We start from the raw sequence: 20,338 nt of genomic DNA, 5'->3' as shown, positions 1-20,338 counted from the left end.
ACAAAAACCTGGGTTGGTGAAACAGTTTTAACCCGTTGTCAAAAGGTAGATGGTTACAAGTATTTTTCTGAATGGAAGTTTGACAACAGCAGTCTAATTTTGATAGATTCATTTGACCTCTTCCTCAAAGGCTTTCATTTACATAATGAACTAAATGTGTCTTTAAAACAAAATGTAGTTCCATAGCTTCATCTGAACTTCCTAAGTTCAAGATGCATTTTAGACAGATGTGTCTTTTACATATGTAGCTAGCTTCTGTGTAGTGCCTTCCCGGTATCATGGTGGGTTGGGCATCCTTTCAGTTTGTGGGTGTAAGGACTTTTTTTGCGTACGTAGATGTTTATGCTCATTAGAACACTTTGGAAAACAAAGAGCTTTACATTGCTGTATTTGGCTCACATTTTAGACATATTTTGGAATGGATGTGTCTGCTGTTGAAGATCCAGTGCAAAGAAGAGCATTGGAAACTATGATAAAAACATATGGACAAACGCCTCGCCAGCTGTTCCACACTGCACATGTCAGTAGGCCTGGGTCCAGGCTTATTATGGAAGGGGAGCTTCCTGCTGCCATGGGACTATTAGTGCAGTTTGCTTTCAGAGAAACAAGGGAACATACTAAAGAAGTCATATATCCGGTATGTTAATGAAATTCAAAGACCATGCAGATCAATTTGTATCAGTTTTAATGACCACTGCAATGTGATGTCTATTTTAAAAGAGGGAAAGGTACTCTATATATTTTTTCAGCATTTATTTAATGCAAATAAGGGTATTCTTTGCTTACTTCAAGAAATCTGACCTTAGTTGTTCCTCTTGGGGAAATGGAAAGTTGTATTTGGCCAGGAATTTCTCTTCTTACTAAAGCTTCTGCCAAAGTATGTGTAAGAGGCTGGGATTTAATTGCCATTTGCTATTTCCCACTACACTGTTTCCTCTTCAAAGGAGACCCTTTTGTGTTGTGTATGTGGACAAATGTATATTATTACTTGTGTTCCTGCCTGGCTCATTGGAGCCTGTAGGACTGAGCTTGGGGGCTCAGGAACAAAGTAGAATCCAAATCCCTGCTTCCCTGATCCAATCATGAGCCCCCTGCTGGTTTGAATGATCCAATGGCATTCTAGCGCGAGAACTTTGAAGTGTATATAGTTGGCCCCATTGGCCCAGTTCAGCAGCCTACTTAGTTCAGCCATTGCCATGCTGTAACTCAATAAAGAGCTATGATCACTGCTACCGCGTCTCCTTCTTGCATTGAACCCACTATATTATAGACTGGATGGCCACAAATAAATCTTTTGTGCTTCAGAGTGCTTATTTAGTTTAATGTTCATATGTTTTTCTATATGGAGGTCTATCAGTGACCTGTTAGCAGAATGTGAAGATATTTCCCTTTTTAAAAAGAAAGATCTCCACTAATAAGTGACTCCTAGTCCTGTGAACTACAGTTCAGGAAATACTGCTGTAAGCACTTTATCAGTTGAATATGAGAACTGAGTTGCCTTTCAGTATAAACAAAGTTCTACACTGAGTCAAACTGAACAGAAGTGTGTTGAAGGCAGGAGATCATTTTCTGGTCTTTTAGTCACTGGAGTTAACTCTCTGTAAAGCTTGTATAGGAAATAAAATTTCTTTCAGCTTTGCATTTTAAGAACCTTTATAAACTTGACTTTTAAAAAGTGCATTCCTAATATCTGTTTTATGTCTTTGTTATAGAGCCCTTTGCCTTGGATCAAAGGCTTAAAATGGGGGGAATATGTAGGCTCTCCCAGTGCCCCAGATCCTGTTGTCTGTTTCAGCCAGCCACATGGTGAGAGGTTTGGTTCTCTGCAGGCTCTGCCAACTAGAGCTATTTGCGGTTTGTCCAGAAAATTCTGCCTTCTTATGATCTATAGCAAAGAACAAGGTAAGGATGCACAGTCCCTGCAGCAGCACTAGAAAACAATCACGAAGCCAGCTTGACAAGCTATTAAACAGCTTAACTTGCCCAGTCTCTCACTTAGTCAAAGTATATAGGTAATGTAATGTTGAGGCTGGACTGTTTCATTACTTAGGTGGGTTGGTTGTTGTAATGATTCTTCAATTGGGTGGAAACAGTTGATATTAAGTGGCTTCTATATGAATTACAGCTATATTAATCATCCATAGAACTATCCAGAACTAAGTTATCAGGTTGCATGGTGAGGATCTCTGTATAACTGGTTGCTTCCTTCGGTTGGTTTCCCACATCCTCTGGAATCTCGGCAGTAGCCACATGGTTCTGAACATGTTTGAACTGGTCCATGTAATCTGGTTTACCAAGCATTTATGACTGGGTGTCTATGAATGTGCAAGTGCAGACACATGCGCAGTTAGTATAACAGAGTATTTTACTACTTATTTTAAAAATCTAGGAATTTCTGTCCTATGACAGCCTCACATACGTGAATACCATCTATATCACAAAATGATTTAAATGGAGTTGTAAAAGATTTAACTGCCATCATCCATTGTTTAGGCATTTTAGCAGTTGTTTTAAAAGCTCCTCCTTTTTATTTTTGTGGACCAGTATGGGATGTATTCAGTAAGATCTAAATACCATCACTGTCGTTTCAGGTGTTAGAAGCATGCACAGCACAGATATACAGTGGTCAGCCATTCTGAGCTGGGGTTATGCTGACAATATTTTAAGACTAAAAAGTAAGCAGAGTGAACCACCAGTAAATTTTATACAAAGCTCACACTTTCATCAGGTAAAATTATTTAACTCTCCTCACTCAATTTTTCATCTATAGAATGTAGTGTTAGAAAGAAAAAAAAGTCATTGTGTTCTTTGAAGCAGAGTCTCATGACACCAAAAATCGACAGTTTTATTGTGACATAAATGTTCATGAACTAGAAGTCACCATTAGACATTTGAAGTGTTATCCTAAGGTAGACCATAAGAGAAACCATGTTGGCTCAGGCTAGTGGCCAATCTGGTCCAACTGTGTCACACAGTGGCCAAAACCCCAAGTACCATCAGGAGGTCCACCAGCAAGGCCAGAATTCTGGATGCCCTCCCACTGATGCCCTCCAAGCACCAAGAAGACAGAGCATTACTACTCCAGACAGAGCATTACTACTCCAGACATGAGTGGCTAATAGCCACTCATGTTTATCCAATCCCCTCTTAAAGCTGTCTTTGTGGGAAGCTGCAGCCATTTGCTATGGCATTGAATTCCACGTGTTAATTACTCTTTCGGTGAAGAAGTACTTCCTTTCATCTGTTCTAAGACTGCAGTTCATTCATTTCAATGAGTGCCCACAAGTTCTTGTATTGTGAGAAAGAGTGAAAAGTACTTATTTTTCTGCCTTCTTTATCCCATGCATAACTTTGTAAACCTCTATCATGTTACCCCTCAATCATCCTTTCTTCAAGCTAAAAAGCCCTAACCTTTAATTTTTCTTCATAGGGAAGGTGTTCCATCCTCTTAATCATTTTAGTTGCCCTTTTACACCCTTTTTCCAATGCTATGAGATCATTTTTCAGGTATGGTGACCAGAACTGTACACAGTACACACTGCAACATAGATTTATTCAGGGACATTATGATACTGGCTAATTTGTTTTCAACCCCCCCCCCTTCCTAATAATCCCCAGCACAGCATTTGCCTTTTTGATTGCAGTTGTGCACTGAGTTGACATCTTCAGTAAGTTATCTACCATGATTCCAAGATCTCTCTCCTGGTTACTTACTGCCAGTTCGGACCATGTCAACATTTATAGTTAGGATTTTTGCTCCAGTGTATAGTACTTTACACTTGCCCACATTGAACCTTGCCACATTGATGCCCGCTTACCCAGCATCAATATATCTCTGGAGCACCTCACAGTCCTCCCTGGTTCTCACTTCCCTGAACAACTTACTGTCATCCACAAATTTAGCCACTTCACTGCTTAATCCTAGCTCCAAATCATTAATGAGCAAATTAAAAAGCACCAGACCTAGTACTGAGCCTTGTGGTTCTCCACTACTTATCACCTCCCACTGTGAAAATTGCATTCATACTCACTCTCTGTTCAATTTTTAATCCACAAGAGGATTTGTTCCCTCATCCCATTACTGCTGACTTTACTTAGGAGTCTTTGATGAGGAATTTATCAAAGGTTTTCTTGAAGCCTAGGTAAACTACATCTACTGGTTCACCCTTGTTCACATGTTTGTTCACCCCCTCAAAGAACTCTAAAAGGTTAGTGAGACAAGATCTTCCCTTACGGAATCCATGGTGATTCCTCCTCAGTAGCTTTTGTTCAACAGTGGGCCTACTACTAATTTTTTAATTCCACCAATTTATCCAATAATTTCTCAGATCTCCACTGGAACCTTTTTAAAAGATGGGGATTACATTAGCTACCTTTCAGTCCTCAGGAACAGAGGCAGATTTTAATGATAGATTGCATATTATCAAGAGATCCACAAGTTCATATATAAGTTCTTTCAGAACTTAGATGTATGACATCTGGGCTTGGTGATTCCTCAGTTTTTAATTTCTCCATCAGTTGTAGGACCTCCTCTCTCATCACCTCAATCCAACACAGGTCTTTCAACATCCCTCCTGAAATCAACAATTCTGGAGTGGACAAGCAGATCCCATCTTCCACAGCGAATACAGAGGCAAAAAAAAATGTATTCAGCTTCTTTGCCATTTCCCTATCATCCTTTCGTAATACTTTTGCCCCTTGTTCATCCAAGGGCCCCACTATGTCCCTGGCTAGTTTTCTGCTACCAATGTAGTTGAAGAAATGTTTATTCTTGGTCTTTGTGTTTTTTGCAATATGTTCCTCATTGTCCTTTTTTGCCTGTCTGATCACCAGCATGCATTTTATTTGCCAAAATCTGTGCTGTCTTTTATTTACCTCACTTGGACTAGCCTTTCACCACTTAAAAGAATTCTTCTTACCTTTTATTGTTTCTATTACTTTGTTAACCACTCAGGCCTTTTAAAATACCTATTCATACCTTTCCTAACCTGTGATATACATTTATCTGAGCTCACATTATTGTAGTTTTGAATAGTTTCCAAGCTTACCAAAGGGATTTGACTCTCCTTACCTTTCCTTTCTGTATCTTCTTCACAACCCCCCTTATTTGAGAAAAGTTACCCCTTCTAGAGTTAAACATGGTTGTGTTGGTCTTTTGGGGCAACTATTTACATAAATACTAAACTTAATAGTTTATGGTAACTGTTCCCAACTGGTGCTAGCACCTTTACATCTCACACTGGGTCTTGTGTCCAGGATTGGCTCCCCGCCAGTAGGTTCTGTGACCTTCTGCTCCATGGCACAGTCACTGAGAGTATCTAGAAACCCAGTCTCTTTATTGAACATATATTGACCCAATCAGTGTGTTGGTAGTTAAAAGAACCTATTACGACACATTTCACTAGCTGCTTTCCTTAATTATTTTGCTGTTTTTAAATCACCATCTAACATTTGATCTGGTGGATGATAACAAACTCCCAGAGTTAAGCTTTTGTGGGGACTCACTATCTTGACTATTTTGGTGTGGTGGATAAGAGTGTGGCCTTTAATCTGGGATAACCGGGTTTGATTCCCCACTCCTCTACATGCAGCTGCTGGGTGACCTTGAGTCAACCACAATTCTCATAGAGCTGTTCTCTCAAGAGCAGCTCTCTTGAGAGCTCTCTCAGTCCAACCTACTTCACAAGGTGTCTGTTGTGGGGAGAGGAAAGGAAGGAGATTGTAAGCTTCTCTGAGACTCGGAGTGAAGGGCAGGGTATAAATCCAGTCTCTTCCTCTTTTGTTTCCACCCATAGCATTTCTGTAAGCAAATCTATTTCTCTTTGATTCCCAACTTTACTGGACTATATATGGTCTTTGGCATGCAAAGCCGCTCCACCTTTGACCCTTCCTTGCCTATCCTTCCAATATAATTTATATTCAGGAATCACTGTATCCCACTGATTATCAGTTTTACTGGACTGTATATCACCTCTCTGATATACAGAGCCACCCCACCTCCGACCTTTCCCTCCTTATCCTTCTGATGTAATTTATGCTCAGGAATCACTGTATCCCAGTTATTTTCCTCATCCCACCAAGTTTCTGAAATGCCCACAATGTCTGTATTCTTTTCTAAGCATTTTAACCCTCCCCCATTTTCTTCTCTAACACAAAGCATCTTAAACCCCCTCCCCAGTTTATCTCAGACACTTCTAGTATTTGCATATAAACATTTGTGATTCTCCAGACATGTTAGGCCTGCAACCTTCTTGTGGCTTCTAGACCTTGTTAGGCAGTAAGAAGAAGAAGATATTGGATTTATATCCCGCCCTCCACTCTGAAGAGTCTCAGAGCGGCTCACAATCTCCTTTACCTTCCTCCCCCACAACAGACACCCTGTGAGGTGGGTGGGGCTGGAGAGGGCTCTCACAGCAGCTGCCCTTTCAAGGACAACCTCTGCCAGAGCTATGGCTGACCCAAGGCCATGCTAGCAAGTGCAAGTGGAGGAGTGGGGAATCAAACCCGGTTCTCCCAGATAAGAGTCCGCACACTTAACCACTACACCAAATTGTTTGTCACCCTCACAGTGGCTGGTCCTAAGCCATTTCCCTCTACAACACAGTAACATCTACCCCTTGTTCTCTTAGAGATGAGCCATCCCAAACCAGAGACATTTCATCTCCTGTGGGCTTTCCCCAGGATTTAGTTTAAAAACTGTTCTTCCACCTTTTTTGATTTTAAGCACCAGTAGCCTGGTTTCTTCTGGGGATAAGAGGAGGTCTTCTCTTTTGTACAGGTCCCACTTGTTCCAAAAATCATGCCAGCACCTAACAAACTTAAACCCTTCTTCCCTACACCACTGTCTCATCTACTCACTGAGACTCCTAATTTGTGCCTGTCTAGCTGGCCCTATGTGTGGAACAAGCAGCACTTCTGAGAAGGCTACCATGGAGGTCCTGACCATGAGTCTCCTGCCTAGCAGCCTAGATTTTTCCTCCAGGACCATACATTTCCCTTCATCACTGGTGCCACGGTCTACCAGCCTATCTAGACCATGTGTAATGTCCACTAGCATTGCACCAGGCAGGCAAGTCACCATGCAGTGAGTACGTAGTATTCTCACAACCCATCTATGCCTAAAGATCAAATTACCAACTACCAAGAGCCCACTCCCTTCCTGCCCAGGGATGGTGCCTTGTGCAAAAGGATACCTGTTCACCAACTGTAGAAGAGGTCTGTTCTGAGGCAACATTGCCCTTTTCTTCAGTACAGTGTCCTGTTTCCCCTTGACATGCTCCCTGACAGCAGCAGGTCTGCCATTCTTGGAGTGGGACACATTTAACAAGTCCTCAAGAGTCTTATCTTTGTGCCTAACTAAGTGTTTCTGCTTCTCCAGGTCAGCCACCTTGGCCTCGAGGGTGTGAGCTCATTCCCTGAGAACTAGGAGCTCCTTTCACCGAGCACACACCTATGACTTCTGTCCAGCTAGCAGATAGTCATCCATGTTGCACTCAGAGCAATACATTGGATAGCCCCCAACCCCCTGCTGACATTCCACCTTCATAATTGCCCCCCCTAATATATTTCCTATTTATGTAGATTTATTTGTGGGAAGTGTGTTTACCTTTTGTTGTCCTCCTTCATTACTTTTTTAGGGATGTAGAGAGACTAGTGCCCTGACTTCCTCACCCTGCTGCTGAACTCACACATCCCCTAACCTTCCCTGTTTATTCTTTTGTTCCAGACACTTTGTAACTGGAGCTGATGCTTTGGCACTTGAACTGGGGTTACTATCTTGCAGAGCTGGGGCCTGCTCATAGGAGTCCTAATAAATAGCTTAGGCTAAACCTCAACACCCCACTGAAACCAATCACACTGATTGGGAGCTAACCAATAAAGGAGGATGAGTGAGCCAGCCACTGGTTGATTAACAATAGGTATTACTGAAAGAGAGCTGCTCTCCTTCCTAGGCTGCCTTTTACTTCCAATTCTAATTTAGTTTCAAATGTTAATTTTACCCTTCTAGGCTTAGAATCATAGAGTTGGAATGAACCTCCAGGATCATCTAGTCCAACCTCCTGCATAATGCAGGAAATTCTCCCCGCACACACACTCAGTGACCACAGCTCTGTGCCCAGAAGATGACAAAAACCCTCCAGGATCTCTGAGCAACCTGGCATGAAGAAAAATTGCTGCCTGACCCCAGGTGGTGATCACTATTTCCTTGGACAGAAAAGGGCCATGGGAACTAAGCACTGATGCAACTCTTCCTGCCCTCCTTCTCATAATCTGCCTAAGGTCACAGAATCAGCATTCCTGTCAGATGTCCATCTAACCTCTGTTTAAAAACCTCGAAAGAAGGAGAACCCACCACCTCCTGAGGAAGCCTGTTCCACTGTGGAACCACTAACTGCCAGGAAGCTTTTCCTAATGTTTAGCCAAAAACTCTTCTGATTTAATTTCAACCCATTGGTTCTAGTCTGAACCACACCATCCTCTATATGACAGCCCTTCATGTACTTGTGGTGCCCAAAACTGAAGACAATACTCTAGGTGAGTTCTAACCAGAGCAGAGTAAAACAATAGCATCACTTTGTGTGATCTGGATAGTGCCTTTTGATACAGCACAAAATCGCATTTGCCTTTTTAGCTTCCGCATTACAGTGGCGACTCATGTTCAGTGTGTGGTCCCCTACATCCCCTAGATCCTTTTCACACATACTACTGCCAGGGAAAGTCTCCCCCATCCTATTATACATTCAGTTTGTCCTACCTAAATGCAGAACTTTTCATTGAAGTTCTTCACATTAAAATTCATTTTATTTGCTTTAGCCCAGTTTTCCAGCCTGTCAAGATCATCCTGTATCCTGACTCTGTCTTCTACCATATTTGCTACCCCTCCCAATTTAGTATAATTTACAAAATTAATAAGCATTCCCTCTATTCCTTAATCCATATCATTTATAAAGATGTTGAGTAACATCTTGGATTAAAAGAGATTCTAGCTGAGTAGATGTCTATCTTAGCCATACTGGACCTCTTGAGGTGTTTTGGCCTCACTGTTTTTTTCCCCTCCTGTGTGCTTCCTTTATAGTCTTCCTCAGGGGTTGTTTTGTGGAAAAATAGGTGGTGGAGCTCATCCAGGGATTGTTATGCAGCTGCACCTACTATTCAGTGGACAAGATAGATAGGTGGGGAGAAGGAAGGGGGAACAGTCAGAAACGTTCAGGAGCTGTGCTCCTGTAAGCTCCTGCTGAATTCAAGGCCTGGTCTTCCTTTCTCGAATTGTGTATGTTCCACCTGAGGATAACACCATGCTTATGATTAAGTCGTTAGTTGTTGAAAGCTTATGCCATCATAGAATTTTTATCCTGTTAGATGCCCAGACTGTAATGTGTGAAAAGAGAAATGTCAGAGCTCTCATTCCCTCCTCCCCAACCTATGAAGCTGTCTTGTATCAAATCAAGCCATTGGTCCCACACCTGTTGAACTTCTAAAAACTGACATACACCTAAAGAACTACTAGTACAATTGTGTGCAGAAGTATCCCATGCACATTTAGTATAGTTTAATCCTATGGAAATCAGTGGGTTTGTTACTGCAGTAGTTCTGCATAAGATTGTGGAGTGGAGTGGAGTGGTTAGAGTCGAATCCCTGCTCCACCATGGAAGTTTGCTGGGCAACCTTGGAGCACTCACTCTTTCTCAGCCTAGCCTACTTTATAGGTTTATTGTGAGGATAAAACAATATAAGGTGCTTTGGGGCTCCACTAGGGAAAGAGGCAGGGTATAAATGAAAGAAATATTTTGTATTTTTAAAATGCAATATGTGCAGGAAGGTTGATGCTGAAACTGTTGCGTTAATCCATATAAATTGCCTTGAGAGCTCTTTGTGTCAATCAGTGGATTATAAAAGTAATATTATATATTCTGTTTCAAATATTGTAACTTTCTTTTTTTCCAAGGTAACAAGTTGTGCTTGGGTCCCAGACAGCTGTCAGCTTTTTACTGGTAGCAAATGTGGTGTCATCACAGCTTATATGAACAGATTCACTAGTAGTACAGTAAGTAAATAGGAGTGAAACATGAGTGTATAATGACTGAAGTAGGCTGTATTTGGGGATTTTTCTTCTGTGCTGAATTTTTTACAGACCTGAATGGGAGAAATCTCTGCCCAGATTTGTCTGTTCCATATTGCATAACCATTGGTTGCTTATTTGTTTCTGGGTTCAATTCGAGATGCCTCTTGCTTCCTGTAAAAGCCTCCATAGTCTAGAACTCATGAATCTTCAGGACTACCTTTTCCAATATATTCATGAGTGGCTCCTTTGTTGATCATACCATGACTTACTTGCGGTTCCATCATGCAGGCAAAATAGATCAACACCTGTCTACTCCAGAATGTCCTCAGCTCTTGTGTAATAGTGGAATAGCTTTCCTTGAAGGCCAGGAAGGCTGTCTTCCACATAATCTTCAGCTCAAAACTCATTTAGATGGTTCTTCTGGTAGACAATGGTTTCCTAGCTGTTTTGAAATTGTTTTAATATCTGTTATACATAGATCTTAATAGTTTACTGTATTCTGGTGTATTTAAAAAATCGTTGTCACTTGCCATGATCCTATTTTATGGGAAGGATGTACTAAACATTACCATGTATTATTTCATGCTTTGCATATGAACATTACATTCTCACAAAGGTACACTGTGAATGCAGGAGGCCAATCGTGAGAGGGAGGGGTGAAAGGAATGAGCCAGTTCTTGGCTCTGTGGCCCTTTTTTAATTTGCCAGGGTAATTCTGAGCTCCACTTTGGGGTTAGGAAGAAATTTTCCTCCAAGCCAGATTGGTCCAGGGATCCTGGAGAGTTTGCTGTTGTTGTTTTTGGTGCCTTCTTCTGGGCATACAATAGGGGTCAATGAGGGAATGGGTGGAGGTAACTGTGAATTTCCTGCGCTGTGCAAGGGTTTGAACTAGATGACTCTTGGAATCCCTTCCAAATCTATGTTTCTAAGTGGTATGTGGAGTTTTTTGACAATAATAATTAGCCCATACATTCATCACCATAGTTTCTTGTATAGTCTGGGCTGTTAAAATTTGAAAATAGAATATTTGGTGTATATAGTTTGGCTGCTGTAACACATTCTATTTGGGGCAGCCCTTTTAAAAACAACTCTGAGACTTCAGTTAATACAAAGAGTAACGGCTCTTCTGTTAGCTGGAGAATACCCATTTTGAAACATATCTATTGATTACCTGTTTGTTTCAACTGAAGGTGCTGGTTATTATCCTTAATGCCTTTTCAAAGCCTGGGATACATGTACCTTATACATTACACACACACATGTATATTTGTGTGTGTGTGATGTGTATTTCTTACATACGCATGTCTATAAGACAGCTTCATTCCTTAGATCAGCATCTTGTTCCACCTGCCTCAAGAAAGCCCATCTATGGGCTTTTCCAGCTGTACCTCCTGTGTCATGGAATGGTTTTGCATTAGAAGACATGAGTCTTTCTGTTCTTCTAACTGTTCTGTTCTGTTCCGCTAACTGTTTTAGTTCATTGGATGTACTTTGATTTCTGTATGTTGTTGTCACTTATTTCTTAACAGTTTTATTGATCTACAATTATTAATTTAGTTTGGGCCCTCTTAGGGACAAAGGCAGGGTATAAATCCTTCAATAAGTAAATTTAATAAACATAAAAATAGTAATGCTTAAAGTGCTCAGAATACATGATTGCAACATGGGACTTACATTCCGCCTATAAATACATTTGCCATAAATATAAGCATTCTTTTCATTGTTGCTTATGTGTCCCTCCATGGAACTAAACAATCTCTTATGGGAGCCCCCGAGCTCTTTCATTTCTACACAGCTTCTGTATGCAGTCAGCTGCTTGAGTTGAGGCCATATGGTGTGACAGCTCATATGCTCACTAGCATCTGTTCTGCTTTCTATTCCTAGCTAAGTAAAGGTGTAGGGGAGCAATTTGATTCGGTTCAGTGCAAGAAATATCCAATACTACAACCTCATGCGAGAGTTGCTAAAGTACTTGTAGTGCAGGTATAAGCATTTTTTGATATGTGGTCTTAACAAACTGTTCACATACACATAAGAACTTATTTGCAGGAACAGAAAATCTTAGAACTTGTAAATTAGGGAGACAGGTCTATTAATGAGCAGCTTGGTAGTCTAGCAAACAGCACTGCTAGAGCTCTAATGTATCTAGCAGAACTGTTGGCTTTTTGTCTGTCACCTCTGCCTTATGTCCCTGTCAACTTCTTTTACAGTGAAAATTCTGTATCTTAATTAGTTCTGTGGCTGACACTTTTGAGAAGAAAAGGTGAAGTGAAACAATATTATGTAGTTCCTGAATTTCAGTTTGAGTCATTCGGCTTTAACATCTTGAGTTTGATCTCATAGAGCACGGGTGGCCAAACTTGCTTAACATAAGAGTCACATAAAATTAACACCAGATGTCTGAGAGCTGCAAGACATGAATATCAGATGTTTGAGAGCTGCAAGACAGGAAGGAAGAGAGGGAGGGAAGGAGGAAAGCAAATAGATGGGGAGAGAAAGGTAGAAAGAAGACAACTTTAACTTTAAATACATTCTCCAAGCTGCCACCTGACTTGGCTTGGACAAGTGATTTAAAGAGACAGACGCCTTCTCCAAGCTGGCCAATGGGACAATAGGGGCTTCAAGAGCCACACAATATGTGTGAAAGAGCCAAATGTGGCTCCCGAGCCACAGTTTTGCCACCCCTGCCATAGAGGATTTCTGCTGATGGAAACAGGCTGATTTTCACCAGTTTCTTCTTCCTGGTTCAAACCTACAACTCCCCCACTCCTGCTGTTCCTTTGGGTCACCAATCCCCATCGGCCAGGAGAAGCATTTTGGGGGGATCATTGTGGGCTGCAACAGGATGAGGTAGGCAATGAAGTTGCACTCTGCTAATAAAAATCCTTCCATCAACAGAAATTTTTAACCAGATCCAAACTATTTAATGTCTGCTTAATTTAATGTCTTGGCTGTCACTCAACATATTCCCAATATTATGAACTCAGTGGCAGATACCGAAATACTGATTTTGTAAAGTTTTTCCTAAAGCCAAGGCAGTTTACTTCCTGTTACAGTTTTCTTCCAGCTATAACGTTATTTTTGTGTGATGCACCTGTGATGTATTTAGGAAGTGATGTGTGTTGCACAGCAAGCTACCCGTATAGTTTTCCCAGTGTTGCCAACCTCTAGGTGGTGGCTGGAGATTTCTCACTGTTATAACTGATTTCCAGTGAACAGAGATCCATTCATCTGGAGAAAAATGCCACTTTGAAAGGTGGACTCTCTAGCATCAAACCCCACTGAAGTCCCCTTTCCAAATGTTGAGGTGCCACCACACACATACCCCGATCTCCAGGTGTTTCCCAAGCTGGAGCTGGCAACCCTAAGTCTTCCTCTGTGTTAGTACTTGTGTAGGAGATCTGAAGAAGCCACCTTTCACAGCTAGCACCATACTTTTGATTTTTGTTCCATGAGAATTCTTTCTAAATGTTACCAATTATTGAGCAGCCCTGATTTGCACTTTTGTAGTCAGTTGAAGATAGACTGCAAACAATAGAGTCCAATAGAGTGATTAAAATAAAAATAATTGGTAAAATATGCACATTCCAGAATTAGCCTTACACTTTATTTGAAATATTGTGTCCCCCATCCCTAGCTCTGTTCTTGAGTAAGTCATAATTGTGATCTTGTTGCATTTCAGCCTTCTGAAATAGAAATGGAGTCTCAGGTGCATCTGTATGGCCACACTGCAGAGATCACCACTTTGTTTGTCTGCAAGCCCTACAGTATAATGATAAGTGTAAGCAAAGATGGGACCTGCATTATATGGGATTTGAACAGGTACAGACACTTCTAGATATTTCCTTCTGCCATCTCAACAGTACCTATCTGCTACATTATAAAGCTTGAAATATAATTTAGGATTGTTTTATGAGTTTCACTAACTGTACAAGTATGGTGGAAAGCTATAAACTGTGTGTATGTGTCCCACCCATACAGCCCCTAGTACATTGGCACTGCATAAAAATATAGCAGTAATAATATTAAAATCAATTAATAATATTGATTTAAATAAAAGGTTGCCTTAAAAAACCAATTCTGATGAATATTGAAAACTCATATTAAGATTGCTAAACTGATTCTTACAGGCTCTGCTATGTGCAAAGTCTCACTGGACACAAGAGTCCTGTGACCGCCGTGTCTGCTAGTGAAACAACAGGTGACATTGCAACAGTTTGTGATTCAGGTGGGTACCTTATCAAAAACCAACTTGGTCTTGTAGCCATCATAATTGAATGGAGGGGCTCATTCACACTTTAACCATGTTTCTAGCATGCTGTGATGTTTATCACGGACTGTCCTGGAAATAAGTCTGGTGAAAGTGGTTGTCACATGACGAGAGTATCTGTCTGCTTAGGTGAATTGTTTGTCATAGTTTCTTCCAATATGTGCAGCTGAAAACAGTTCTCATTGATACAGAGCATTATGTGCTGTGTTGGTTCCACCATATATAGGAGCTACAAAATATGGCAAGATTAGACTTCTGTATCGATGCAACTTCTGATGGTTTAGGCATGTATGCTGCACGGAAATCTCCTCTGGACTAAGAGGAAAGGAAGTCAGTACTCACCTCTGTTGAAAACAAGTTGTCTTACTAATGCAAATAAATTAAATAATGTGAAAGATAAAATGGCAAAATCAGAAAGTATTTTTAAACTGTTGACTAGCAGACTGTCAAACTGATGTGATGAGACAAATCTCTATCCAGTTCATTAGACAGTCTGGTTCTTATTTTCAGTCCCTAGGTATAAGCTTCCGTTTTTGTCAAAGACTAAGAAGTTAGAGGCTGAGACATTTCAGACTGGCCCAGTAAAAGGGGACAGGATCCAAGACTACACAAACTGGGGAGTTGCCATTTTTCCAGCTGCAAGCCATCAGTGCAGTGAATTTCACCCTGGAGGAATGCCTGATATGTGCAGAGTGGGAAGAGAGAATGGAGTGGGATGGAGTATCTGAAGAGTTCAGTGTGTACATTTAGAACACAATGAGGGCCTTGGAATTCTTGCCATTAAGTTTATACAAGCTCTTGGGTGAAACATGAGAGCATACTGTAGAGGCTGTGGAGAACAAGGGGGAAGGAGGGAGAAATTGATCTTGCGGCCTCTTAAAGATTTAGCACTTTAATGAGCTCTTAAGGGATTTGAATTCTCTGATGTTAGCTATGATCAGCTCTCTTATCCAAGAGATCAGAGTATCTTGCTATTCTCTTACCCAGCATATTGTATCATAAAATCTCTTGAGGGGGGAGGGGGTGCAAGCCAAAATTGCTTCTGTTAAAATTATATGCTTCTTCCCTCGTGGTATTAAATAAGTGGCTATATGGAGATTATATTAAAGTATTCATTAACTACAGTTGGAAAATAACATTGATGTTCCCACTATGGAATTATCTGAAGTGGAATTATTACATACACAATGTAGGTGTTTCTAAAGAAGGATACAGCAGAATGTGTGTGGATTATTTGCACCTATTTGTAGGTTACAGCAAGTTTCCAGAGGCTGACATGATTTCTCAGCAAGTCTCTAATACCCTAGAGAGACATATTCTAGAGAACATAATGCTGTCATTCATTTAAGTTCTTTATCATCTGTTCTTTCCTTGTTCATTGGAAAGGTTATGCATTTGTGTCACACACGGAACTCCTTTTGACTTGTCAATGGAAGTGGTTCCTCCTCTTCCAGCTTGTCAGGAATTTCAGCATTCATTTTCATGTCTGTCTGAATTGAGTTTCTTTTGAATCCTGTAAATTTCATTCCTCTTCTCAGCAAGGCTTCCTTCCAATTTCACACTATCTGCCCTGGGGCTGCAGCTAGCATTGGCCTTTTCCCGCCGCAAACAGAATCTGGTTTTTAGAGGCGTGAAAAAGCCAACGCTAGCTGCAGCCCCGGGGCAGATAGTGTGAAATCGGAAGGAAGCCCTGCTGAGAAGAGGAACGTGAGAGCTGCATAAGGTGAATGGGAAATCGGTCCTAGACTTTTCAGTTTAGAAGAGAGATGATTGGGGGGGCATGATACAGTTTATAAATTATGCCAAGAGTAGAAGATGTGGAGAGAACATTTTATCTCAAAATGCTAGAACTCGAGGGCATCCATGATCTTGATGGGGAGGTAGATTCAGGATAGGCAAAAGAAAATTCCCCTTTACACAATGAGTGATTAAAATGTAGAATTCACTGCCAGAGATTTGGTTGATGCAGTGATCTTTTGTATTTCAGTTGGAGGTGGCAGTGATCTCAGGCTTTGGACAGTGAATGGTGATCTTGTGGGACATGTGCACTGCAGAGAGATTATATGCTCTGTTGCTTTCTCAAATCAGTCTGAAGGAGTCTCCATCAATGTGATTGCTGGAGGACTTGAAAATGGTGTTGTAAGGTGAGTGGATATACCACACAATCTTCATCTTTGATATGTCCCTTGTAAAAGTTAAAGTCCACATTTTCTGAAAATACAAACTGTACTTTCATTTTCTGTTCTTGAGTTGAACAAAGCAGGAGTCAAGTTGCACCTTTAAGACCAACCAAGTTCTATTCAGAATGTAAGTTTTCGTGAGCTCTCTAAGCACACTTCATCAGATGAGGGGATCAGGTATAGTGGGCTAAATACATGCAGTTTGTTGATTAAGAGGGCAAACTGACTGTGATCACAAGGTAAAACAGTGTGGCTTGGCCATTTGGTCTAGATAGCCATAAAAGGTAATAAAGTTTCCTGCCAGTTGGTGTTTCTGCAAATCTAGGTAAATCACAAAAGGGCATGTATTTCCTAGTTGTAGTCCACCTAATTTACATATCCTTTTGTGATTTACCTAGATTTGCAGAAACACCAACTGGCAGGAAACTTTATTACCTTTTATGGCTACCCAGACCAAATGGCCAAGCCACACTGTTTTACCTTGTGATCACAGTCAGTTTGCCCTCTTAATCAACGAACTGCATGTATTTCAGCCCACTATACCTGATCCCCTCATCTGATGAAGTGTGCTTAGAGAGCACACAAAAGCTTACGTTCTGAATAAAACTTGGTTGTTCTTAAAGGTACAACTTGATTCCTGCTTTGTTCAACTGCTTCAGACCAACACAGCTGCCCACTTGGATCTAAGATTTATTTCTGTGAAAGGTTTATTTCTGTGAAGTAGTGGGAATTACTTTCCTCATTGCTGTGATTTGCTTTTATAGGGTACAAGCTCTTGTTTCAGATGGGGTACTGGTATAGATGAAAGGCCTGTTTTGTGTAAGTGCATGCAAAATAGAGAGCAAGAGAAAATGGGGTGGCCTGTTACCTTAATGCTTGTTTGTTGCCTTCTTAGAAGCATCCAACTGCCAGTGTTGAAACTGACCCCTGGATTATATGCCCTTTGGTCTGATCCTGTAGGGCTGTTCTTATGTACATGACAGTTGCACAAAAAAATATACATCTGCTAAACCAATGCTAGAGTAGGATTTAAAAGTCAAATAAACGTGTGTTTAGGTGGTCAAGGTCTACAATACCACTTCCAAATCTATTTTAAAAACTGTTATCTCTTAGTAGGTTATATATAATTTTTTCTTCTTCTTTTTTAGGCTGTGGAGCACGTGGGATTTGAAACCTGTGCGGGAAATTACATTTCCTAAATCAAATAAACCTATTGTGAGGTAAAAAACAAAAATCTACACATCATTATATAGTCCATGAAACTAACAATTTACACACACACACCCTTTTTCAACATTCTTTAGTGTTAGAATTAATTTTACAGATAGTTTTGGTGTGAATTGAATGAGGGGCCAGAAGAGCTATGGATGACTCTCCCAAGCAGTTTTTATTGATAGCCGCAGGGACAACGCCACTGGGCCACTGCATTGCATGAGGAAAGGAGCTGCATCTGGCCCCCTTTGGAGGGGAAATATTCAGGCAACCCTCAGCAGGTTAAACTGCAAATCCAGGTGGCTATTTCAGGTCAAGAAAACATTGTAACAGTTAACTCTCTTCTGTATGTCACATCCTTAATCTGAACTAAGAGGCTAGTGGAGGGGTAGTAACTGTTATTTACCAGTAGAAATATGTTTGGAAAATCCATTCATGGATATCCCTGTGTCTCAGCTAGAATGACTCTTGGTGGTTTGTGCTTTATATTTCAAAACCCAGCAATGGCATCTAAAATGTCTTCAATATTGTTGCCCACTGCCAAAGATTTCACTATCCCTGCAATGTCTTATGTGCAGTCCAGTAACTTCAGGAATATGGGACTGCCTTCCCTGGTATGTCCCCCAGAGAGCAAAACTTACTGGTCATCCCTGGCCCAAAAGATTTCTGGCTGTCCTCAACCAGAGCCAGGGCTTTTTTGGCCCTGGTTCCTGCCTGGTGGAATTCTTTACCTAGTGACATCTGTGCCCTATGGGACCTAACTCAGTTCCACAGGGTATGTAAGGCAGAGATGTTCCACCAGGCCTACAGCTTAGGACAGTGATGGCCTTTTGCTATATCCAGCCTTTGACTTGCCCTACTGAGGGAGAGGAAGAACAGAAAGCCATGGATAATCTGGTATACTGATTTTATTGTAATTGTTGTCTTTTAACTCTTGTATGTTTACTTAATATTGTACACTGTCTTGAGCCCTCTGGGGGAGGGCAGTTTATAAACTGAATTAATAACAACAGCAACAGGTTCCCTTTTAGCTAGGGAAATGTTCTGGTGTATCTTTTTGTAAAGCAATTCCTAAAGAGCTGATTCTTGTATTTTCCTTTGTAATGTAATTGCTACTTTCATTTAGTCAGGTACTGTGCCGCATTGGTAATGTTTGAAGCAGGAAGACCATGTAGGATGAGCAGATAGCATGGTTGGTTCCATGTTTGTGTGTTGGAGGAATAAACAGCTTGATTTTGTTGACATTTAATGGGGAGAAATCTGGCTAAATGTATATTCTTTCAACATGAGGACAGCAAGAAGATGAAAGTACATAGATGCCATAGAATTAAAGCAAAAAAAGCATGGTTTGGCCGTGATGCATGCCAGTTTTACTTGGGACATATTCTGGAGGATCAGCTAACATTATGCATTCTGTGTAAAATGAAAGCTAAACTAATTTCTGTAGCACAGGTTACTGTATCATGCCCTTTCCCCCTTCTAATATGCATCTGTAAACTTGTTAATGTATAGTGTATCTGGAGACAGGACAGATTTTGTTTCCTTTTTTATTCTTTACAGCCTTACATTTTCCTGTGATGGTCATCACTTGTACACAGCCAATAACGAAGGAACTGTTATAGCTTGGTGTCGCAAAGACCAACAGCGCTTGAAGCTCCCTATGTTCTACTCCTTCCTTAGCAGCTATGCAGCAGGCTGATAGCTCTTCATGTTACTTAACCTTGATTACTTTTGAAGCACTTTAAATCCAGAGTAGATTATAGACCACTCTGGTTTAACTGGATTGTGAAATGCATTGAGCATCTTTCTGACATGTGAGTAGATCAGAGATACATCAGTGAAATGCTGCTGTGTAGGCTCATACACTAAATTTTTCAGCCATATCATGGTTATAGGGAAGTTCTGGTCCCTGTGTCTTTTGGTACCAGCAGAGTGGTAGATTTACTCATTAAGAAATCTAAATGCTGCAACACATAATGTAAAAATATTTTTATGGATCTTTTCATGGACTCCCATATTCCAAATCTTGAGGCACTAGTGGTGAATTTTGCTCCTTTGTGTTGTTCAAATAAAATAGCATTAAAACTCATCAAAGGTTTATAAAAAAAAAGAAATTAATCAGTGTTTGTGTGTAATTTATTGGTAGATTATAGTATATCTTAATTCTAAGAAAAAATGCAACTCCCATCACTGTTTTAAAAAATCACGTACTCAAAAATGCTTTTTGGATGAAGCACATTAACTCAGTAGGTGCTTTTGCACCAACAGTGTCCAAATACTAGAAATATAATCCTGTGAAATGTGATATTTCATACACATTGCCTTGCTAATTTATAACAGACCATTAGTCCGTAATGAGTTATAGTAAGACGTGTGACAAAATGAAACAATAGTCAAACAAGGTTTTCAGAATAATTTATCTTAAGGGATATATGACACAAAGTATTCTGAAGGTGGAGGAATGAAAATATTGCAGTTTACATATGAGAGGTCAAGAAACAATGTGCTTCCATTTGACATACAGGAATTATGAAGGAAAAATACTGAGCTAAGGCAGTTTGACTGTTTTGTGCAAGTCAGTTTAAGAGCATTATACGGCTATGGAGTCCAGTT

At 40.6% G+C, this 20,338-nt stretch overlaps 1 protein-coding gene across 1 annotated transcript in view; it reads left to right on the top strand.

The window, feature by feature from the left end:
* LYST (lysosomal trafficking regulator) overlaps positions 1-19,839 on the top strand; it is a 155,805-nt gene extending 135,966 nt beyond the window's left edge. Inside the window, exons 45-53 of the mRNA XM_060243203.1 lie at positions 407-637; positions 1,713-1,902; positions 2,592-2,728; positions 9,947-10,045; positions 13,746-13,885; positions 14,194-14,291; positions 16,321-16,477; positions 17,662-17,733; positions 19,286-19,839. Coding sequence (XP_060099186.1) covers positions 407-637; positions 1,713-1,902; positions 2,592-2,728; positions 9,947-10,045; positions 13,746-13,885; positions 14,194-14,291; positions 16,321-16,477; positions 17,662-17,733; positions 19,286-19,424 — 1,263 coding nt within the window. The 3' untranslated portion in view covers positions 19,425-19,839. The remainder of the gene's footprint in view (positions 1-406; positions 638-1,712; positions 1,903-2,591; positions 2,729-9,946; positions 10,046-13,745; positions 13,886-14,193; positions 14,292-16,320; positions 16,478-17,661; positions 17,734-19,285) is intronic.
* Positions 19,840-20,338: the final 499 nt, after the last annotated feature.

This window comes from Heteronotia binoei, chromosome 1 (assembly GCF_032191835.1).
Source record: "Heteronotia binoei isolate CCM8104 ecotype False Entrance Well chromosome 1, APGP_CSIRO_Hbin_v1, whole genome shotgun sequence".
NCBI lineage: Eukaryota > Metazoa > Chordata > Lepidosauria > Squamata > Gekkonidae > Heteronotia > Heteronotia binoei.
This window is presented reverse-complemented; position numbering and strand designations above follow the sequence as displayed.